Below are 17,771 nucleotides of genomic sequence, written 5' to 3'. Positions count from 1 at the left end.
AGCAAAGCAAAGAGAATATTTTCTATTTTCTGTCTGAAGGGCAAATTCTATGTTTCATATATTTTAATTTGGATTAACAAAATAAAAACAATTTTATTTTATTCAAAGCATTTGTATTTACATCTCAATTTCTAAAGTAAAACTATTTGCAAAATTACCTACTCCATACTGCTGAAATTAATATTTGAACAAAACCAGTAAGAAAATATGAAGTACAGGATACGTAAACTAGCACATCCTAACTTGAAGCTGCTTAGACAGAACTTGATTATACGATCATTCTAAAAATTCAAATCATACTGTGGTACTGACAGGGGACTTCAGATCCAAGCTCCTCAAGAACTGGTTTGCTCCACTTGGGTAGAGTTATTCAATGTACGCCATACCCCTCCTCTTTCCCCATGATACTAAGTGCATTTATTTCTTTTTAAATCATAACTCAAAAGGAGACCATTGAGTATCGAGTGTAGCCGAGTAACCTACCAGCTTTTTTTTTGGGATATGCTGGGAAACTGCAGAAACCCATGTGGTCATGGGAAAAATTTGCAAACTCCACATAAATAGCAACTGAGGTCAGAACAGAACTGGGTCCCTCATGGAGCTACATGACAGCAGTGCCAACCTCTGCTGCAATACTATCCTTCACCTGAGATTTTGACCGTTTCTTCTCCCCACCAGTGATGCTGCCAGACCTGCTAAATGCTTTCAGCATTTTCTGTTTTTGTTTCAGATTTCCAGGATCTGCATTTTGCTTGAATTACATATCAAATGATAATTATGATTTTCCCAAAGTAATGATACAAAATAATAACTATAATTCCACATGATGTATCCAACACACTGGTAAATTTTGTTATTCATTTAGAGATAATTGGTACAGTAGGTCTGCCTAGGAAGAAAAATAAATAAATACCGTCTTCCCACGTCAAAGGTTTAGCTGCTTCACTCTTTGGTGGTTCAGGCAAATGCATTGTAGTTTCATAGTCATAACCAATTCGGTCAGCCTCACGACGAGCTTGTCTTAATATGACACCTCCCTGATCTCTTAATCGCACAGCTGCTCTGTAAAATATTGTGTCCTTTGCATTGTATTTCATACAGTTATCTATAATAAGGTTAACATCAGTTTCAAACTCATCCAGATTATTATAACCATGATCTTCTATCCTTTTCCTCATTGTGGAGAAGTCCATTGGATGTGTTATATGATCCAAGTAGTCTGGAACCTGAAAGATAAAGTTTTAGTAAATGAATTTCTCTTTTTAAAAGTGCCTAAATTACTAATGCCAAATGCAAAAGTGGTCCATGGTATTTTAAAGGTACATACATTAACATTAGTTTAGAATTTTAGGAAATGCTAGAATGAGGTTCAAAATTAGGAAGTTTTCTTTCAAGAAAAAGTGAGCCAGGAATACTGCCATATGGTTCACTACCATTGAACATCTGCACAACAGATGGGCAACAAATACTCTTAAGAGTGCAGGTATTACTTCCAAAAATAGCAAAGGATGTGAAAATTAGGACATTGCCCTTCCATCACTAGCATCAAAATATTAAGCCCACTAGGTCAATCTTTATTTCCTATACTTATTTTTCTAGGAATGGAAAAGTGAAAACAAATCTAAGTAAATCAAATCTTTATTTCATAAACAATGTGTGTCAATAGTTCAACATACCCTATTAAAGTAACTTTGAGACAAAGCTATAGACATTTATTCTAAAACTCCTGCAGACATCATGTACCGTTACTGGCTTTCAGTTCAACAGAACTGTAGCTCCTGTATTTTAGAAAATTCTGTTACTTTCAGTTTCTTATCCTCTCCTACTACCTGTAGAGATCAGAAACTAAATGTCTTCTTGGACCAAGTTTCCCAGCTAGCAAACTTTTAGTTGTCCTTAATTAGTTCAAATCAATCCTTAATCTCATAAATCGAAGAGAATACAATCTTAATTATGTACATTTCCTTCATAATTTAATCCTTGACACATTAGGTAGCATTCCACTAAATTTAGGCTAGACTTCCTCCGAGGCCAACACAGGCTGCCCAAGATGTGGTGCCCAGAATATCTCATCACTCCAAGCGTAACCAAATCAGGCCTTTGTAGAGTACACCAGTACCACATTAAGTACTGTCGCGCAGTGCAGTGGTTTGTTATAGTGCTCTTGATCCTGTAGTTCAAGCAAACACAGGTACACATCCTGCTGTACTAAAAGACGTCTGCTTGGGCTGCATGTAGTTCTGTCAGGACCTTGTCTCAAAGCTCTGTTCTCCACTGCACTCTTGCAGCAATGAAATGATGGTCTCATCACTGCACACTTCAGTGTGGAGTGAACCACCTTAGCAATGTATAGAAGCTGCCTGTGAGGGTTGGAGAACAATGAGGCTGCTCAACACTACGGCACAGGACTTGAGTACACCCTGGCTGGCAGGATGAGTGTGGTCCATTGTTGGGGACAAGCAGAGGCTGTCTTACGTGTTGATAAACCATTCCAGGTGCTGCAGTCTCTCTCATCAACTTCTGTAGACAACGAAAGTTGTTGCCTTCCCCTTCTAATTTAGCTGCATAACTTTCTCCACCTCACCACAGCCAAAGGAAGGAAGGGATAGCAACTTCCATCACACCTAACAGGGAGTGACAGAGGGATTGTAGGATGCAAGTGGTCTGTCAACAGAGGAGCCACTGCTAGTTTCACCAATGGCCCACACATCAGCCAGAATGCAGCCTTAGGCACAGCCAACATTAACCCCCACAGATAGCAATTGCACAGAGTCATCTGCTGATGAGATCATCAACCATCTCATTTCTGCAGCAGCATCTGCAGTGATGAAGCTTCAACCTTGGCACAGCAGCACTGCCAGTAACGCATCCGTTTATAATGCTTTCATGAACGCATCTCGAGTGCTAATTGAGATAACCGCATGACATTCTATTCTCCTATACTCTGGTCCTTCAGATATACAAAGTCAGCATTCAAAATCAGTGCTTTTGATTATTTTCTGCACCAATCCATGACCTTTTAATGTTGAACAAGGCCAACCAATTCTTTTTGGATCTCCGTGATTTTGCGCTTGTTATCCATTCAGAATGTATCAGGAAGATAACATGATACTTTCCCAAATGCAGATTCATTTTACAGTTTTTATCACTTGTTCAATATATTGATAACTTTTTGTAATTTAAAGCTGCCTATTTTAATTAAAGTTGACATCTTGAAAGCAATCTTGGTGGCAAGGTGGAAATATTGAGATTCTGAGCAAAGCAAAGAACAGGCTTTTGTAACCACAAGGATATTTGTACCTCTTTCAAGCTCACTGGCTGAGCAAATATATGTGCTGCATCCTTTTCCTGAAGCTGGTCCAAAACGGAACGTAACATGACAGTTAATGGTGTTAGCTGGAGCTCCATTGCAACCTGCTGAACTTTGACCTGCCAATATTTAATTGCATAGATTTAAAAATCTACAGCATAAAACAAAGTAAAATTGAAAAGCACCCTCTAAATTGAAATTATTCTTTGAATTAGACAAGGATGGATGGATACCAGTCAATACCTGTTCACGTTTTAGTTTTTCACGTTTGCGAATAAGTTCAACTAGTAAACGTGCTCTCTCAAGGTCATGACGGAGCCTCTGCCAATATTTCAGCTGCTCTTTCAAACCATTTTTCTGTTCATCATTTGTCCTCTTTTTCAACAGAAGAGGAAAGAAAGAGGAAAGAAACTTTGAGAACTGTGAAGCACTTTCACCTTAAAAATTTCAAACTAGCAACAACTGCAACAGTGATATCTTTAATATAGAAGTCAACTATTTCTTACTAATTCCACTTTTAGTTCCAACAAAAGTAAAGTTCTTTCTTTAACAAAATTAAGTATAGTTGAAGAAGCCCTCTTTACAAAATCTACAAATATCACAATTTCTTTCCTTCTGGAATTTAAATTCTTGATCTAGTTTTATTTTGTTTTACAGCTTACTGCAAGGTGCTCTACAGTTTCAAAAGACAAAATACATCATTAATATTAATCAGAGACTATGGGGGAGAAACAATCTTGCTGTTGAGTTTCCACCATATTTTTATGTTTTATTTATAAATATTTCAAGGAATAGTTAAAACGAAGATGACTTCAACGTTGGTAGGCATTTTGGCTAATGCTCCAGGTCCCAGCCCACTGTTTCCATCTTCCACTTGCTTTCTTTTATACCAACTTAGATTCATCTTTCCCATTTCCACTCCCTCCATTTATTTCTGGTCTCTTGGATTCTTTGTAACTCTGTCAAATTCCTATCCTCACCCCTCACCAATCCTCAAACTTGCTACTCTCCTGCCCCAATATAGTTTCCCTTGTGCACATTTCTATACGAGGGCCTTTACTAAAGGTCTAAATTGGCCCATTGAGGCACATACTACTTCTCACTCACCATTGTGTTCTTTTATCACTTTTTCTTCCTAATTAACCTTGTCAGTTTCCTTTCCACTTCATTCTTCCCTCCCAATGGCAGATCAATAATCACAGCTGCACTTAATATCTCTTTCCAGGATGTCTAAAGATTTGTAAGTTGATTGTGGGCTGTTATACATAGACATTAACTTGAATGTAGGGATGATGGTATCTTGATTTTTACAGGAGGATGGCATAGTTAATTATGTCAAATAGTGAAAACAGATCAGTCAGAGAACGTTACTTGCGACTATAAAGTGTGGTGTGGCTGGTGGGAAAATGATGATTGAGAAGTAGTTATTGTTGCAGGAAAGAGATTTAGGAACAGCACTTCCAAGGCTCTGGAATAAGAGATTGGAAGTGCAAAGTGGTCAAAGGTACAATCATTGAAAAGTGGGTGATGGGTAGGCAGATGAGGAGGGAATTATGCACAATATCAGCTAACGTGGTGAAGTAGGAAGGGGTGTTGGGTGGTCAGTGTTCTGTGGAAATAGACTTCTGTTACGGATTAGACGACTATTGATGAATGCCCCTTTAAGACATAGCACAGTAGTGTGCTTATGTGTGTGTGTGGCGTGATAACGAAGAGCTGACGTTGTGGAGCAGTCAGTCTGGGGGGAGAGGGAGAGGGAGACACCCTGCCTGCTGGTCTCTGTATCGATGGATGAAAAACAATAACTGTGTCTGTCACTACAATCCACGTATGGATTTTTGGAGTAATCCACTGGAGTCCACTTTGTCATTAACCTGTAGAAGGAAACAGTATTTGTGTGGACGGCTATGTCTCAAATGCCTTTCGGGGTGGCAGATACTTCGGAACAAAGGAATGGAGATCAGTGACTGAGTTGTCGGATGGGTTCCCTCGTGGAACATTTGGATTTCGTAATCTATTTTCTCTCTACATTTTCTCTTCAGTCGACGGTGGTTTTGCAGAAACCTTTGCTCATGTTTCACCTGATGATTTGCTGAACTGAACTTTGAGAACTATTCCTGGACTTGGAGTTTGGGAACTTGCCACACACACACTTCAAGTTTAGTTTTTGGGGTTAGTGTTTAAGATCTAACATTTTTACTTTTAACATTCTAACATATTTACTTTTATTTTGCTTATTATCATAAGTTGTTACTAATAAAATAGTTTCTGACATTTATCCATGACTCAGTGTGTTTCTTTTGTTGCTGGTACGTAACACTTCAAATATCAAGAGTGGGTGGAATGGACAAATTCAGAAAGGAAATGAAAAATAGATGAGATGCCAGCAGAGGAGCACAAGAGTGGAGGTTTAAGATTGTGCTCGTTAATGGAGAAGTTTACCTGAAAGCATTTGTGAACATGCATGCATGGAGGGGTGGAGGGAGTTGTTGAGGGTGAGAGTTGTTACCGCTTTATCATTCCAGAATTTTGGCAGTGGAAAAAGGGGCCTGATAAATGGCTAAACCAGCTGTGCACTATTTTGTTTGCTGGCCTAGGATCTAAAAGGAGAAAAATTGAGGATTATACCATGCATAATGGCTAGAGATACTAAATGTTTTACTCAGGACAAGATGATTAGAATTAGGCAGCTGCAGACATACAGTATAGTTACAAACAAAGAGCCTGCTAAGGCTGGCTGGCAGTTTGAAAGCTCTGTTGTAAGTAACTGCTGTAATTTACTAATCACCTGTGTAGCAAGCTATGGTTTCTTACATGTTGCACTGAAGCAACGATATTTAAAAAAAATCAATATTGGTAAATGAAGGCAGTGTTAGAATACAGGATAACTAATTTTTGCTGCATAGTTTATATATTAGATTTTCATATCAATTTAAAAAAAAGATGCACCCTTTTGCAGGCAAAGCAGTTTATAGATTCATTAAAATTAAGAGTGCCTTGATCATTTTGGTAATCTACAACCGTAAAAAAAGGAAACAAATAAAGCAACTTGAATTTATCACAAAGCAGACATTAAAAACAGCCTGTATAAGCTTCAATAAGAGGAAGTCATTAATAAATACCTGTTGTGAATTTCTCTGAGACTGCAAATGTGACTGTAAACGACGAAGAAGAGGTACGCCATTTCTTGATTGTCGTTTAAGTGTCCAGTAAACATACAACCTCTGTATAAATTGTTTTTTACGTGGTACTGATACTTGACTCATTATTTTATTTAGCCTGCAAAAATAACATATCACTTTTAAAAGTCATTTCAAACATTATAATAAGAATAATTGGGAAATTAAGTTCAGGAAGTGATGATGCATCATTAACTTTGCACCAAATTTTCACTGTGCTTTTATTAGATTTTTAGAAAGGGCACATAATTCAGTATTTTGTATGGGAAAAGCATGTAAATGTTTATAGATTCATTAAGAGGAAAAGATGGAATGCAACAATGAAGATTTTGTAATTTAAAACACCAGAAAACCATGACTGGTTAAGATACACTGCATGTTACTTGATTCATATTATGAATGTATTTACTTATGAAAGAAAATGTTGTGAGGAGTATGGGTAAGGTGATCTTTAAAAGAAATATACATCTACATTCAAGTTGAATATAACCTGCAATTTGAATGTCATAGCATGCACTTTTAGTAGAACTACTTAAAAGAAAATCAGACTCGGCAATGTAGTGTGCCTCCTTAATTTACAGCTTAGGTCTGCATGCAGAACAACTCTGAGAATTCTCTTATGGTTGCTCTATTTACAACCATAAAATATGGATTGTTCTCCAGTAAAAAGAAAATCTCATTACATGACCAGATGCGTGCAGGGAAAATACAATGCAATACAGATGTGACTCCTATACACTAGCTAATTAGCAAGTTTCACTAATGTCCCAACATTAATCTATTAAAATTTACTCAAAATCAATTTGTCACCCTATACTAGAAAATGCTATCTAACATCCACTTCTGGATGAATCTTAATTTCTGCCAGCTAAGCATTCAATTAACTTAAATCATCATAACAAGTCCACAGAACAACCCAGTACCCTTGATAGCAACACCATGGCTACTCTCTATGGATGAACCAGATTGTTAGCAATCACTATGTTATAGATTGCCATGGGCTTAGTTTCCAACTCCAATCTATTTCCATTTTGAAATGAACAGCCTCCACCCTATTATTTTATCTGATGTTGAAACCCTCATCTATACCCTTACGACATTCAGACTTGATTCCTCGAATGCACTGTTGCTTGTTTTCACATCCTCCGCCTTCTTAAAAAAAAGTTTATCAAAAGCTCCTGTCCTTATTCTTTGTCACATCATCCTGATTCTATCCAATTCACCTTCAAGAATCTCTTTAACAAATTTCCTTAACTAAGCTGTGGTCAATGTGCATAAGTTTTTTTCCCCCCTGGGATACTTTTCACATTAAACACAGTATATAACTACATACATCTACAATACTGTCAAAATAGCAAATCAACTGCAGATGGCAGGATTCAACCAATGCACATTCATGTTTCATTAGGCTAATGAGTCTAGCTTTATAAAAACAACATTAAGTGGAAAGGAACCAGTGAAATTACTCCCATTAAATAGAACTCTAGGAAGTACTTAAAATGAATTTAGGAGCAGAAGTAGACCCCTTATCTCTTAGTGTGTTCCACCACTCAATAAGATTATGGTCGACTGAATTGTAATCTCAATCCTGCATTCTCACCTACCCTTAGTAGCTTTTGCCTTCTTATTTATCAGGAATCGATCTACTTCTGCCTTAAAAAAATTCAAAAGTTTTGATATCACCACCCTTGAGGAGATTTCCACAAGCAAAGAAATTTGCCACATTTCTCTCTTAAATGTGCCACCTCTTTCTTTTAAACATTCTATATTCTACCACAAGAAACGTCCTCTCCACATCCACTCTAAAAATCTCTCAATCTTGCTTCAATCACGGCGGCACAGTAGCGTAGCAGTTAGCGCAACGCAATTACAGTGCCAGCGATCGGGGTTCGATTCCCGACACTGTCTGTAAGGAGTTTGTGCGTTCTCCCGTGTCTGCGTGGGTTTCCTCTGGGTGCTCCCGTTTCCTCCCACATGCTAAAGACATATGGGTGTTAATTTGGGGGTTTAAAATGGGCGGCGCGGACTCGTTGGGCCGGAAGGGCCTGTTACCACGCTGTAAATAAAATTTAAAAAAAATTTAAATTCACTTCACTCTTCTAAACTTCTGCAGATAAAAACCCACCTGCTCTAACCTTTCCTCAAGGAAACTCTCTCCAACAATTCCTCAAGACAACCCACCCATTCCAGGTACAAGTTTAGCATAATTTCTTCCAATGCATTCTTTCTTATAAAAGGAGACCAATAATGTATAGTAACCCAAAGAAGATCCCCACAATGCCCTCTAAAACAGAAACATAACATCGCCACATTAGTATTCAATTCCTCTCGCAATAAATTACAACACTGTTGGCTTTCCTAATCACTTGCTGTACCTGCACATCAGACTTTTGTGAATCATACAGTAAGACACCCAGATTCATCTGCATTTCAGAGCTCTGCAGATAATAGTTTTATGTAATAAGCATTTTTTTTCCAAATTTTCCTGCCAAAATGGACAAGTTCACATTTTCCCCACAACACATTTCATTTGTCAGGTCATTACCGATTCAGTTAACCTATCTAAATCCCTTTGTAGCCTCCTTATGCCCTTTTTCTTAACTTACTTTCCCACAGTCTTTGCGTTGTTAGCAATTTTACAACAAATTGTAAAAATTAAGGGCCAAACACATTTTAAAAAGAATTATGTCTATTTGTTTCCTTTTAATTAGCCATTCTTCTATCCATACCAATATTTTACCCCCTTGATTATAGTTTTTTAAAATTTTCTTAAGTAACTATTGATGCAGAACCTTATTAAGCCTCTACTGACAGAGTAAGTATAGCACATCCACTGAGTGTTCTTTATCCACAGGATGGCATACATCTCAAAATCGTTCAAGAACACAATAATGTCAACATAATACTTGGAATAAAAAACCTGCATTTACATAGCTACTTTTCAGCTTAAGATTTTTTTTAACAAAACAGCCGATAAAAATGTTCTGATATGTAATCATAACTGTAATGCAGGGATTTGCCCGAGTTAAGATCTCACAGGCTAGTTTTGGAATACATATTAAAATTGGACTGAATTAAATAAAAACATGGCCATTTGAAATCATCCCCGGAATTTTATTTATTGGGCAGTGTACTCGATCTAACTCAGAATAACAAAAAAACAAGCTGCAGAAAGAACTCAGCAGGTCAGGCAGCATCTGAATAGATCAATATATTGATATTATTATATAAAATATAATATTTTATTATTATTATATAAAATATAAATTATATAAAATATAATATATAAAATATAAAATCAATAGAGGGAAATGTTCAATAACCAATGTTGTTACAATTAAACTACTTGCTCAGCAAATGAATCTTATTGCATTTATGCAAGCATTTCTTTCATGGCAGTCATAAAAGACCAATAGAAACTGAAAATGAAACTAAAACCAGTAGACAAAATGAAGCTATGTACACATGGAACTAGAAAAAGGTTTATGTATAATTTTTCAGATGAGATTTTATGCAAACACCCATTCCCTCAAGTGAACATAATTAATGTTAAGATGCAGCTTGAAGAGGAGAGTCTTTTTGGTGTACTGGCAATATTTTATTTCCCAACTCGCACTTTAAATTAGTTGTTCATCTGCTCATTGTTATCTATGGGATCCTAACATTCTGCAAGTCCTACATTGAAACAATGACTCCAAAACTATTTAAGTGGCCATTAAGCACCTTGGGAGGTCCAGAGTTCATCGACAGTGTGGTGGAAATTAAAGTTTCTCTGTTAAGACAGTAAGGGGGAGAAAATGGAAGAGAGTTTAAGGTCTGGAATTTTCTGAATCCAGCATCTGCAGTTTTTTTTAAATTTGATTTTCATTTAATTTAAGTTTAAGCTGGTACAGTTTTCTGCATCGAAATTTCTAGGAAATTCCAATAAAAGCTAGCAGAACTCAGCAAAATCAAACAAGCCTTGAGGGCATGCACCATACATCCTTACTAAAATTATTTGGATGTATGAAGCCATATGTTATGCATAATAAGTATATGATATGAAAGTAATCTACAATTGACTATGTAAAAAAGTGTCAGGCAATAAAAGAAATTCTTAACAGAGACTGACACTATGAACAAAATAACTATGTGGTGACCCAGGAACTGCACTAATTGCTGAGGATATTTACACTTAAACTGCTTCAGCACATATCAGCAATGAATTTTGTTTGAAAAGATGATACAATGCTATCCTTATACTGTAATTTGCCAAAACTTTGACAAAGTCCAGGCCACGTTTTTAATTGGAATATACCAATTAGGGTAGGTTACAGAGGTATGAATGGAGGAAGCAAATCTGTATCATAAGGGGAACCAGTTTTTTTTTAATATTCAAAAATCAAAAAAATCTACAGAAGTTGTAAGTCTAAAACAAAAACAGAAATGCTGGAAATACTCAGCAGCTCAAGTCACATCTGTGTGAAGTGAAAGAGTTTATGGTTCAAGTCTTTAACTCTATTTCTCTTTCCATGGATGTAGCCTGACCCGAGTATTTCCAGCATTTTCCATTTTTACAGTTTTTAAAATATACTCCCTGCTTTCCATGTTTACTATTGATTACCTGTACATCCTTCAACGTTCATAATCACTTTTAATTTTTAAATAACAAGAAATGTATCTGTTAGCTTTACTGAGCTTTCCACTAAACTCTATCTAGTCAAACTAAACATCCTTTAAATGCAAATGGATTGCAAGACAGCTGCACATTAAGTATACCAGTGTCGGAGAGTGTCTTACATTCTTCAAAGTGTAGATGGAATGAGCCATATGTTTCTAGTAAGTCTGCACCAAACTCTATTCACTCATCATTTCCACATTCTCTGACCCACAATGAGTCTTGGTCCACCAAATGTACAATTACCCTAGTATTAAAGTCCCTCCAAGGCTCAGTCTCTCCCCACCTACTTTAGGCTCAATTCTTTAGTCTCAATTTTCCTTCCAATTCTGAACTCCAGTACAGCATACATTTCCTTAACTACAACAATACCTTCTGATATCTAGGCAGTGAAAACCGGAAATTCCCTCCACTTCACAAACATCTATCTCCCTCCTTTAAGGCCACCCTGAAAACCCAACATTTTTGTTAAGCTTTTTGTCATGTACACTAATCTTTACTTCCTTTGATTAGCTTTCAAACTTTAATCAGCTTTGTTTTACTATAATGAAAATGTTAACAAATGTCTTGCTGCATTTAAAATGGCAGTTGCAACATGAACACATGCATTTTAACATGCAATGTAAAGTTAGTTATTTTTCCCTATGCAGAGGTCACTGTAGCAAAACAAATAAGAGAATTAAGTGTTACTTTCTCCCTCCAAAATCTGCTGGTACTCTTGATGCCAAAGGCCCATACTGGCTCAAATCAACACCACTCCCAGAGTGAAGGCTTGATTCACTGTCAACAACTGATGTTCTGTAAAAGGGTTAGATGGTGGTTGAAGAATGCTGGTGTCTTCTATTACATGCGCATTTTACAAATACTAATTTACTGCATCTCTAATGTAGAATTCTGCATAAATGTGACTGCAAGCTATAGAAAACAAATCTATTGTAATTGATAGACATAGCTATTTTGTTAGAGGAACCTTTAAGGTTTGAAAAGCAAAATGGGACAGATACAGTAAATCTGAAATAAAATTCAATGCTGAAAATACTCTGTTGAGGAAAATGGTTAATATTTCAGGTTTATGACATAAAATGAACAAACTTCTTAATGACATCTAATGTGAGTTCTGAAAATGCCAATACTTTGTTACCATTGAGAGTCATTAATAGGGTTTCATCATCAAAGATGACGTTCCAATTAAAATTAAATTTGTTTTACTGAGTCCCATTATAAACAAAGATTTCAAACTCATTCAGGAATAAACGTAAAATGTTTGATAGGGGAGAAATATTGCTGTCTGCTGTGTTTATCAACTGACGACTTCATAGTCACCAGCATGAAAAACAGGATTATTGCTAAATTAACATTTATCATTCATCCATTAGTGTTCCCTCCTTTAAACACTAACAATTTAGTTATCATTTAAATTTTTATTTCTTTTGTATTATGCTATGGGAACTTCTTTTATATTTAGTCTACTACTTTTCTGCTCACTGAAAAGTTCTTCAAGCTAATGTTGCCACTATGTCAGAGGTCTTTTAATGATTTTTCAGTCAGTAACAGAATGAAAAATGGCTTTAGACATACAAGGTTCGGCTAACGTAAACATTTGATTGCCAGGAAAACAGATACCCATACTGTAGTTTGTGTATGTTGGTGATACTCGATGTTATTACTAATCAAGTTTCCTGGGACTCTTCAGCACAGTGTGTGTTCTTTGCTGCTTTTCTGTGATAATTTAGACATATTTCTGCAATGACTTCATTTTCTCTGATTCTCTCCTATTGTCATTACTCTCTCTCTGTAATCTGTTCTTTTTCCAGTCACTTTTCATTCTTTTTCTTTGTTTCAGGTATTTCTTTACTCTTCTATTTCTCCCTGCAAGCAATGAAAGCTGCAAAATTGAAAAAGGAGAGCAGACCAATAAGCACCCTTAGTCAATCCAAACAAAATACAATGGTACACAACCCTTTGGTCTACATAGATCTGTTTAGTTGGGCAGAAGTTTGGAGGACAAGACCATTAGCAGGCATGATGGGCAGCATAGTGGCACTGCTAGCACAGCTGCTGCCTCACAGTGTCAGAGACCCAGGTTCAATCCTGACTTCAAGTGCTGTGTGTGTGTGTGGAATTTGCATGTTCTACCTGTGACTGCATGGGTTTCTTCCTACATCCCAAGGATGTGCAGGTTGGTAGATTAATTAGCCACTGTAAATTACCCCTAATGTGTAGGTGAATGGTAGAATCTGAGGGGGAGTTGAAGAGAATGTGAGATTAATGTAGGATTTGTATAAACACTTTGTGTAGACTCAGTGAGCCAAAGGACCTGTTTCCCAGCTGTATCTATGACTAACAGTTACCAGACAGCATGCAGATTCAAAGTTATTAATTGCGTGAGGTGGAAAGGTATAAACTTTGGATGATGACACAAGGCAATTTAATTCTAAAGTGCTATGGACTTCAGCTAAATATTTAAAAACTGGATAGGTTGCTGTCTCAAAGCCTTATGTAATGCAATTGATTCAGTATTGGCATTAGAGAACTGGTTGTAGAATCAGATTGACCCATAGTGGCATAACTTCAAATGGCTGAGCAAAAAAACTTAAGTGATCTTTCAGGTTTTTGACTCTTTTTGGCTTAAGAGATTTTACAACAAAAAGACAAAAACATAAAACCATTTTTAGACATATCACATTTTCATTAGGTTTATTTCATTGTCTACAGATTTCATCATAAAACTTTCAAACGAAAATCAGGTGATTATTTAACAAGTCACTCACCTATCTGGCTGAATGCATGGAACAGATACGACAGGCACAGTAGTACTTTTTTCAATTAAGAGCTTCTGTGCCTTCTTTGTCTTCTGCCTCGTCTTACACTTGGCTTTTGTTGCCTTGTTAGGTGAATCTTTTCTACATATGCCATTTTTTAGTTCAGCTGGCTCATAAATGTTTAGTGGCCTTCTCACACACCCTGGAGGTGTATGCACAGCACAGAAAGCAGTCTTTTTCACATTGAATGTCGTTGTTCCATTGGATTCAGTTTCTTTAACAGGCTCCATTTTCATGTACAGACCTGCTTGTTGAGCACAAGTTACATGGAATGCTGTGTAACAATTTGCTTTATGACACTGGATGCAAGCACCAAGCCCCTTCTGTTTGCAGAGGTAGCATGTCAGTTTCCACCTGGCTGCTGGAATGTTCTTGACACCATCAATAGGTTCTATGAATACAGTGTTAGCAAATCCAACTTCAGGAACCCACAGAGCACATACAACATGTCCCCACTGACCATCATCTGTTTTCTTGAAAGCACCACCCTTATTTGGGCACAAAATACAATCAACAGATCGAGATGATGATTGCAAGCAACGACGGCACAACCATTGTCCTTCAGGTATATATGGAACTCCATAGCATTCCTGATGCACTGCTAAATTACACATGTCGCAAAACAATATTACATTACTGTTTTGACATTCTCCATCCATGCATATACAACAAACAGCATCTTCATCAATTAAAGACTGAGGATCACCTTGATTAGAATTTTCAAAGTAAGATTCCTTTTCTAGTTTATCCATTAGAAACTCAAACACATTCTGTGAAACTGCACTCAAACCATCACTTTTACGCCTTTCATTAATCATTTCCAACCATGCATAATCTTCCTCATCCATATCATACTCAACTTCATTATTGAGCTCCTCTGGGGACTTCTCAATGAGCCGGTAATAAGATGAAGGTCGACGAGGAGCAGAAGGTGGTTCATAATCTACTATTCTAAACCGTGGTTCTGGCAATGCATTTACTTGAGTTTGAGCACCATGTGTACTCTGAATAACGACATCCTTCTTTTTAACTTTATTGGATTTGCATCTTTTACTCTTTACAAAAGCAGGTGGACGTTCACTGTTTTCTTTGTTGCTGTTACATTCAACAATTTCTTGGGCAGTTAAGTCATCTTCTGAAATGATTTCCAAAGGATCATAAATACTAATTCTGTGCAGTCGCCCATCAATTTCCATTTCAACCATTCGCTGAGCTTGAGCATATGTCAGCATTTCACGACTTGGCGAATGTTTCAACTGGCAAGGTGAAGCTGGGCGCCTTGCTGTCCCTCGTTGACACCTTCCTTTCCTTCTCATTGTTAATGACGAAGTCAGCTGAAAAATAATTTATCATAAAGTCAAAACTTCCAACTCCTGTGTTAATAAGAGTTACAAAACATTGCAAGAAATTTGAATTAAATTGGACCAAATCCATCGAAACCTTTTTGACTGTGGAAAATTTGCAGCTCAGCTGCAACCCAACCTCACACTTCCAACCTAATTTTATGAATGTATTTGGCAACCAATGTTACTGGATCATAGTCAGGGTGGCACTGGCCATTTCAAATTGACTGACATTAAAGCAAAGATTAAATGAAGTGCTGGAAAGAGGAATTAGACTGGGCAGCCATTTTTGACTGGTAGAAACACAATACTCTAAATGGCCTTCCGTGTCGTAAATTTGCAATGACCCTATGATTCCCATGAAACCAGATTACTCTATGATGAGCAGGAAACCATAGAACTTTACAGCAGAGAATGAGGCCATTCAACCCAATCTTTGCTTATGCTTCACTAAAGCCTTTCAAATCAGAATTCATTGCCCTATGTTCTCCTCATAGTATTGCAGTGCTTAATTTCAAACATTTATTCATTTTTTTCTCCTGCAAAATCCCCCAATTATTCCTAAGACATTTTATACTTCAAAAAACCATTAATTTCTTCTCCCCTCACCTTCCTGGTGATAGTTCTAAATTGATGATTCTTCATGGGTTTAGAGATCTAAAATTTCCATAGCTTTACAAATGAGTCTTCTCTTTTCTGCTCCTATAACTATATACCAGTACTCATTACCATGATTCTCCACCTCTGATCAAAACTGTACGCTTTGATTTTAATGCCTGCCATACTATACAATTTGACCAGTCTCATCAAGTTTAATTAATTGTACTAATATCTCCACTTAGAAAGCAGAAAATCATGTTTTATTAATGCTTTAGCAACAAGCAGACTCAAAGTAAATTTGAAAGTAAAATTATAAATCAATTGTTTACTTAAGTTAATTCACTAAATTAAAATTTATCTGATAAAGAAAAATACAAGTCCAGTAACAATTTATGTCATAATTCAAATAATAAGTAATGTTTAACATGAATATTTTCCCCCAATAATGTAAAAAAAGAGATAATCTATTTTGATAAAAGAAAAACTGAGCATTTGTTAAATGCTCAGAGATTGGTTAGAGGGTGATGGTCAAATGGAGCTGGGTGTGCTTCTACTGAAGGCCAACATGTAGGTACAGCAGATAGTTAGGAGGGCAAATGCTATGTTAACCTTTATTACGAGAACTCCACCTGGAGCACTGTATGTAGCTTTAGAATTCTTATCCCAGAAAGGATGTTCTTGCCATAGAGGGAGTGCAGTGAGGATTCAGTGAACTGGTTTGCTGGATGAGGAAATATTGAGTAGACTGGATAGTATTCACTGGAGTTTAGAAGAATGAGAGGAGATTTTAATCAACAAGTTAAAGGGCTTGAGAGACTAGATACATGAAGGATGTCTCTCCTAATTGAGGAGTCTAGGGCCTGGGGCACAGCTTAAGAATAAGGTCACTTAGAACTGAAATGAGAAAAAAATTTCTTCACTTAAGGGTGGTGACCCTTTGGACTTCTCTATCCCAAAATGCTGAGAGTCCAAGTTCAATCAAAACAGATAGGTTTCTGGATGTTAAGGAAATCAAGGGATATAGTGATACTGCTAAATAATGGTGCTGAGGCCAAAGATCAGCCATAATCTTAATAACAGAGCAGGCTCGAAGGGCCAGATGGCCTACTGCTTATCCTATTTCTTACGTGCTTGTAACTACCAAAGATTTTGATTTTCACATTACTCCATTTCTACACTAATCACCGAAAGGGATAGCTAATCCTTTTTCAAATTACTTCTCACTGCTTCTTACCAGACTGCTTAGTATTCCTGAAAGAGTTGACTAGTGCTCGAATATAGCTGCAGCAATCTCCCGTTTTCATGTGCAAGACAACTGAGAAAGTCGTCACATTTCTGCATAATATCTTCACCAAATATCAAAGTCCCATTTCCCCAATAAGCACACTGCAGTCGATGTCCACTAAAAGACAAAAAGCAATTTCCTCCAATTGAATACAAGACCTACAGCCAGCATCTTTGCAATTTACTGCAAATTGTTGCCAAGACACAGACCTAGGCTCTATATTAAACAAATATTTTGTCGTTTCACGAAAGATTAACTAGTTTAAACACCAACTGCAAAATTCAAATTTATAAATCTGTTATCAACGAAGCTCCTGTTTATTTTTGTCTTGATTTTGTTAGATGGTATCAATTTTTCGATGAGGGTGGATTAAGTAATTTTAACAGTTCACTCAAATTCAGCTGGAAGCAACTTGCAGTGTTAAGAAACTTGGGCATAGTTAACCATTTAGCAAAGTATAATAAATAGAATGAGCAGGCAATAAGTCCCCTTTGCCACTTAATAACTTCATGGCTGACCCTATGTCATGTCTACTTTAGTGTCTAAAAACAGAAGCCCATGTTCTCACTCAATGA

General features: G+C 36.8%; 1 protein-coding gene across 2 annotated transcripts in view; it reads right to left on the bottom strand.

The window, feature by feature from the left end:
- Positions 1-17,771, bottom strand: part of brd1a (bromodomain containing 1a) — a 42,278-nt gene that overhangs the window by 20,476 nt on the left and 4,031 nt on the right. Inside the window, exons 2-7 of one of the 2 annotated variants that reach the window (XM_052033386.1) lie at positions 17,146-17,313; positions 13,918-15,302; positions 6,433-6,589; positions 3,554-3,685; positions 3,301-3,429; positions 914-1,226 (exon numbers count right to left, since the gene is read on the bottom strand). In XM_052033386.1, coding sequence (XP_051889346.1) covers positions 914-1,226; positions 3,301-3,429; positions 3,554-3,685; positions 6,433-6,589; positions 13,918-15,284 — 2,098 coding nt within the window. In that variant the 5' untranslated portion in view covers positions 15,285-15,302; positions 17,146-17,313. The remainder of the gene's footprint in view (positions 1-913; positions 1,227-3,300; positions 3,430-3,553; positions 3,686-6,432; positions 6,590-13,917; positions 15,303-17,145; positions 17,314-17,771) is intronic. The other variant, XM_052033385.1, reaches the window with a different exon arrangement.

The sequence above is a fragment of the Pristis pectinata genome, chromosome 19 (genome assembly GCF_009764475.1).
Source record: "Pristis pectinata isolate sPriPec2 chromosome 19, sPriPec2.1.pri, whole genome shotgun sequence".
NCBI classification, from domain to species: Eukaryota; Metazoa; Chordata; class Chondrichthyes; order Rhinopristiformes; family Pristidae; genus Pristis; species Pristis pectinata.
Note: the sequence above shows the minus strand (reverse complement) of the source record. Positions and strands in the feature narration are given on the sequence as shown.